We start from the raw sequence: 6,433 nt of genomic DNA on the forward strand, positions 1-6,433 counted from the left end.
TTGCTCTCTGTGCAATGAAGGTTCCATTCATTCATTTTATTTAAAGGTTAGTAAAAAAAAAACAGTTTCCGGTTGATAACAGTCTTCCGAGAGGCATTTATTTAATTATTTTCATGAACAATTCATTCATACAGCTTGAGAAACCGTTAACATATAAACGCACTCAAATAATAAATACTTATACTGCCATCATAAATATGAGGTAAGACACAAACTTGTGATGGGCACTTAAATAATTTCCGCGAACACAACTGATCTTAACAAATTAAAGCTACATGTGACTGTGTGTTAGAATCAAAGCATCCATAAAAACATCTCTTCAATAACAAATAAAACCATTGTATGTTTAAATGACCAATTCAATTCAATATTTGATGTGACTGGTCATTTATCTCTGGAGTGAAAATCTTCCGGACCTAAAAAAGTGTGAAAATAGTGGCTGCAAATCTAGGAAAATAATTTCTATGCTATGATGGCGGTGTTACTTTAATAATGATCAACCACTGACATAAAAATGAGTTCTGCGTTACGGTCAACCAGCTTCCCTTCTCTCCCCGACGCAGGATACACTGCCACCAAGTGGCTTCTTCTCATCGGAGTTCAAAGAGGTCGACTCGGTGAACCGCATCTGACTGCGTAAAATGTCCACTACGTCCTACAGGTCCACGCCTGTGGATGAGCGATAAGTAATCTGTTTATCAAACAAACAAATCTTTTCTTTATCTCGTTACCAACTGAATTTCTTTGGGTTTTGGAAGACGCAAAAAAAAAAAAATTCGGTCATTTGGAGCAACAAAGATTTGACATTTTACACACTAAACTATGAATAAACACATTTTTTTCTTGTAAATGGGTGATGAAAACAACCACTAGTTTCAGCCCAACTCTATTCTAAGCAGTGTGTGGTCCACGACAACCAGACGCACAGGAAGTGTCAGAGAGGTAACAGGGACGGAGGGGTTGGGGGGGGGGGGGGCGCCCACGTCAGCCGTCCGCATTGGGCAGCGACTCTTTAGAGTGATCATTGTACATGAAAGTCTGCTCGATGTTGAAGTCCGGCGGCAGGCGGTCCGTGTGGAGCTCCATGTGTGACGACACCATTTTCAGCGTGGAGAAGAAAAGGCCGCAGACGGTGCAGCGGTACATGAGGGCTCCGGCGTGCGTCTTCAGGTGGCAGATCATGGTGGAGCGGCCGCGGAAGAAGCGCAGGCACACTTTGCACTGGTAGGGTTTCTCCCCGGTGTGGATGCGGAGGTGGTAGGTGAACTCCCCCGAGTGGGCGAAGCACTTACCGCAGTAGCGGCACCGGTACCATTTCCCGCGGACGCCGGCCGCCCCGACCCCGCCGTCTGGCCCCGAGTTCCCATTGGTCAGGGCCCCGGGGGGCACGACGTGTGACGCCCCTTGAAAAAACTTATCCGGCACGCTGAAGCTCATCCCCAGCCCCATGCTGCTCATTTTAACCAGGCTGCCCGCCTCCCGTTGAGAGGAGGAAGACGGAAGGCACTCCGGAGTCTGGTCGGCTTTGCGTTTGCCCAGCCAGCCGTGGGCCCGGCCGCCTCCCGCGCCCCCCAGCGACTCGCTGGTGTGCAGGCCGAGGTGGTACTGGAAGGCGGAGGCGGAGCGGAAGGTCTGCGGGCACAGGAAGCAATGCAGCTCCTCCTCTCCCGCCGCCCCGCCCCCCCCGGCCCGGTGAGCACGCAGCGCCAACTGCTCCCGCTCCGTGGCGGCCGCCTCCTCGGCGTGTGCGGCCATGTGGCGGTCCAGCATGGCGCGCTCCACGAAGCAGCGGGCGCAGTGCGGGCAGGTGAAGACGGGCAGAGAGAGGTGGGAGAGGGCGTGCCACAGCAGGGAGCACGAGGACAGCTGGGGGAGGTGGCACACGCCGCAGCTCAGGCTCTGAGGGCACACGTGGCTCAGCAGGTGGTCCTTGACCGCCTGTGAAGAAATGTGAGATCAGTGCTGGTTGTGATCCCACGTTCTTACTTTGTCTCCAGGTTACAATAAAGTCCTCTGCTACCAACGACACAAACAACAGGTGCCTAAACACCAATGAACACGCCATGTGAGGGCAGCAACTTACTATTTGGATCATTGTTTTCATTGAATTCATAGTTTTGATTGATCAATTAATTGTGTCAATGCCTGTAACAACTTCCAAAGGTGCAATGGGGGTACATTTAAAAACAGAACAGCATCACAAATGAGGATCTGAAACCAATGAATGTTTGTTGCTTTCATGATAAAAATATTCTACGGATTAATTTTTGATCTATTTAATGATTTACTATCAATTGTCTCAGCAGTACACAACGTAACTCCTGATTAATAATAATAATAATAATAATAATAAAAACTCCTTTATACTTCTGTTTGTTTTGACCCTTTTTCTTTCATTTCTATTATTATATGTTTCTTGATCTTGCACGGTGGAGCACTCTGAAACAATCAAGAAGCACATCTAAAATGTCCACTGACCTGGAAGTCCTTGCTGAGGGTCTTGGCGCAGACGGCGCACTGCAGTTCGGGGCCGAGGCTCTGGCCGCTGCTGGTCAGCGCCACCTGTGGTATCGTGTAACCGGAGGCCGCCTGGCGGTGGTGGCGCAGCAGTTTGTTTTGGCTGCAGAACTGCGAGTGACACATGTCGCAGGCGAAGAGCTGCACGCCGACGTGGGAGAGCGAGTGGGCGACGCCGGCGTCCCGGTCCGGCAACGAGGCCCCGCACACTCTGCAGAGCCCCAGCTCCGTCAGGTGGGTCTCCGCGTGTCTCCTGATGGCATCCGGGTCCGCCGGGAGAAGCACCTCGCAGGCTTTGCACGGCAGCATGTTCCCCGTCACCTGGAGGAGGGAGGGGGAGAGGGAGAGAGCGAGAGAGCATTTGTTGAGTCACGCACGGTTGCATTCACGTGAAGTAATTTCAGTGCCGACTGATTCAAACTATACCTGGCTGCTCGAGCCCCCGCCGCCTCCGTTCTCCACGTACACAAGCCCGTCCTCATCATCGTCCTCCTCGTCCTCCATGAAGTCCTCGTCGTCGCTCAGCTCGATGATCTCCCCTGCCAGCTGTCTCCACTGGTCCTCCTCCGTTCCCTCCATGGCCCCGTTTCCTTTCAGAGCCTCCCTCTCCTCCGCCTCCTCCTCCTCCACAACACCTCCCTCCTCCACCTTTTCAAACACCTGCGTGCCGTCCCTCTGCACCTCCACCATGCCGCCTTCCACGGACACCACCCGCAGGCCGCCTAACGTCTCTCGCGACGACGACGTCGGGGCGCAGGCCTCGGCTCCGAGCTGAGCAGAGGAGTCCGGGAAGGAGCAGGGGTCAGACGGCGCCTCGCCGCAGCTCTGAGGCGGACTGCTTCCTGTGCAACGGGACACCTTTTGCCCACCTGTGTCTCTGACCTCGCAGCCGCCTTCGTCCACCCCCAGGCCCGGCTCCACCTTCAGCTGCAGAACAGGCCCCGCAGGCAGCGCGCCATCACAGCGGCCGGAAAGGCCGCCGGTTGAGAGGCTGCGTCGTCCCGGTGTTCGCCGACCTGCCGCCACCTGCCCGTAGCCGACGCGGGACTGCACGTCCTCCTCCTTCAGGTCCAGAGACAGAGCCCCGGGGCGGGCGTCGTGGCCGGAGCCGGCGGCCCTGGTTTGGAAGAGAGGCGAGGGAGCGGCCGCGGGGGTCGGGGCCGCCGGCGAAGACAGAGAGGAGCAGGAGGAGGACGCAGAAGCCGCACCGACGGCGGCGGCGACCACGCTGGAGTTCGGGGGGAGGTCTCCGGGACTACCCGGTCTACAGTCCGCGGACGCGGAGGCCTGCAGGTCGGGGAAGGTGGCGTGACAGGCCCGCACCAGCTCAACGACGCCCAGCCTCTCTGCCAGCTCGTACAGCACGCCGACATCGATGAGGTCAGTCAAAATCTCCCCCGTGTAGACGAAGGTCAGCAGCTTCTCGAAGTTGGCCGCGGAGATGAACTCCAAAGAGAAGGCGGCCGTGGGCGAGGAGGGAGCCCGGGCAAACAGGTTACGGAAGTACGTCCCGGCGCAGGCCAGCACCGCTCGGTGCGCCGCGAAGCTGCGGTTGCCGACTTGCAGGAGCACGTCGCAGAATTGTCGAGACTGGCGGCAGCTGTTGAGCTGAGCGAGAAGGCTGGCGGCGTGGCCGGGACCCTGCAGCTGGATCCTCATCCCTGCTGCAGCTCCTGGTCCACTACTATCCAACTGTAAGGGGCAGAGAGAAGGAGTCAGAAGAGGAGCCACTGGCAACCTCTTCTTTCTTTAAGAACGATCCCTCTCTTTGGACTTGAATGAATGTGAATGTGCAGCCCCACGGCCGAGGTTTTATGGAGTTTGATTAACGGAATTATTATTATTATTAGCCCAATAGCTAACGACCTTTCTAACTAACAGAAACATTTAAGTGAAAAGCAATTGATCAGGTCCAAACAAGACAATGTCCCCTGCATTTACCATCAAATAAACATAAGAGAGTAATGTAATACAACTTGATAACCTTTGAGCCATTGTGTAGTGAAAAATACTCCACTAGAAGTACAAACATTACAACCATACTTGAGCATAAGGTATGCAAATCCCACCCTCAAAGTATAGGCGTTGAAGTAGTGCTCACTGTGCATTGACACATCATGTTTAATTGCATGATGCAAATTAGCGGCGTGGTTGTGCTAATCTGACCTCCTGTTAGACCTCCTGTTATATATCTATATAAGACAACTAAAACTAAACATGTATCACACAAAGACTTAAACAGTCCCCGCCCAGATGAAGACAGTGCCTCACATCACTCCCGTTATGCACTCTGTGTTTTGCCTTCCTGGGTTTCAATAATTGGTTTATAAAACACTTCCCAGAAAACTGGAGGTCTGTTCCCAATCTCAAGATCTTTCAAAATCATGGCTCGAAACCTCTTTGTTTATTTATGTTGTTTTGTTTTGCATTTTAGCTTACTATTTTAAAAAGCCTATGGCTCTCTTTTTACGTTATGTGCCCGCTTTTATTTCTAATGTACAGCAATTTAAATAGTTGTTGAAAGCTGCAAAACAAACACACTTTTTAGGAATCGACAAACACTAAAAACAGTAAACTTGTTAAGACTAAATTGTGGTTGGCTATTAGACAATTGCTGTCATGTATAAGCTCAGCTAAATATAACAAATATCCATTATTAAATATATCCGTAAAAGTAGAAAGACATGCATATAAAGGGTTGGAAGTTGATCTAAATTTTATTGCAAATCCATTTGAGTAAGGATGAAATTATTCAGCAAAACTAGTAAAATATACATGCAGAGTAAATAACACATACCAAATATTTGCCACTTTGATCTTCCAATATTACAGTGGGGATTACAGTGAGTCAGACTTCCATACTAAGTCAGCTAGGACATGTTATATTCAATACCTTTGTTACTTACTTGAAATTGTTTTTTTGTCTGTTTATTAAGATTAGCTTTTGCTTTAATAAAAACACAAAAAGACTGAAACTGTCTGATCAAACTAATAGATAATTATAATAAGAATAAAAGCGTCCCGTAGAAAACCGTAGACAACAACAATGTTTATTAATTATTAAAGTGAAAAAGAATCATAACGATTGGTGCTTTAGGAATGATCTGAGCTGGAAACCTACCCTCCCTCGCACCAGAGCAAAAACATCTTCCACAGGACCGTTGTGTTGTATCCATTTGTTTTTTACATGTTTTATAGTCTGTTTTGTACACTTGAGTTTAGATTTTAAGGACTGTTCATTCCAACCAGAAGCTAACGCAACGTAGCCACCTTTTTAGACACATTAATGCAACTCTGTTTACTAAACGCAAAATCAGACAGCTTTTTACAATTAATTCGTTACAAAAATCACCAACTTTCTCACGTCAACGTGCCGTTGGTGTCGTTGCGACTTACCCATTTAAAAGACGTGTCTAGGTGTCGAAGACTCCTCTCTTTCCACTATGTTTTCAAAGGAATTCTGGTGGTCGTCACGCATAAAATTTACAACCGTTCTGTTCGGCCGTCGCATTTCTGTGACGTATGTCAACAAAACGTCATCGCAGGCGCCTCCTGCAGACGGGAAGTGGCACTGCAGCGAAGGGGCTTCAGGTTCGGATTGGACGAGGATTAAGAGTTTAAATAATTAATACTTGAACTATCGACCATTTTTTAACTATAGATAACTTAAATAGATAAATCAAACGTGTTTAAAATGCTTGGGATACACTCATGTATCATTTTGGAAGCAATATTCTTGAGCACCAGTGTTACTGTTAAAAACTTTTTTTACTATATATTGTTGGCAGAAAAAAAACGAGATTTAAAATAAAAATAAACGTGTAAATATTGGCTAAGCTGAATTTTATTTTCCTTTCTGATATTTGTAATGCTTTTATATTCTAAGTATGTGTTGTAGGAACAGAATCATTCTTAA

General features: G+C 49.0%; 1 protein-coding gene across 1 annotated transcript; it reads right to left on the minus strand.

The window, feature by feature from the left end:
- Positions 1–65: 65 nt before the first annotated feature.
- On the minus strand, positions 66–6,094 carry zbtb39 (zinc finger and BTB domain containing 39). Its single transcript, XM_040192311.2, has 4 exons — positions 5,914–6,094; positions 2,944–4,209; positions 2,479–2,838; positions 66–1,938 (listed from the first exon to the last, which is right to left on the minus strand). Exons 2-4 carry the CDS (start codon positions 4,174–4,176, stop codon positions 985–987), a joined length of 2,547 nt encoding a protein of 848 aa, XP_040048245.2. The 5' UTR covers positions 4,177–4,209; positions 5,914–6,094; the 3' UTR covers positions 66–984.
- Between the last annotated feature and the right edge of the window lie 339 nt (positions 6,095–6,433).

Source organism: Gasterosteus aculeatus, chromosome 2 (genome assembly GCF_964276395.1).
Source record: "Gasterosteus aculeatus chromosome 2, fGasAcu3.hap1.1, whole genome shotgun sequence".
Taxonomy (NCBI): Eukaryota; Metazoa; Chordata; class Actinopteri; order Perciformes; family Gasterosteidae; genus Gasterosteus; species Gasterosteus aculeatus.

Excerpts from the sequence above, each read along its gene's own strand:
- zbtb39 (XM_040192311.2), bottom strand. The coding sequence starts at position 4,176 with ATGAGGATCCAGCTGCAGGGTCCCGGCCACGCCGCCAGCCTTCTCGCT. Across the intron at positions 2,839-2,943 it reads GCGGGGGCTCGAGCAGCCAG|GTGACGGGGAACATGCTGCC; the intron begins GTATAGTTTGAA and ends TCCCTCCTCCAG. Across the intron at positions 1,939-2,478 it reads CCCTCAGCAAGGACTTCCAG|GCGGTCAAGGACCACCTGCT; the intron begins GTCAGTGGACAT and ends ATTTCTTCACAG.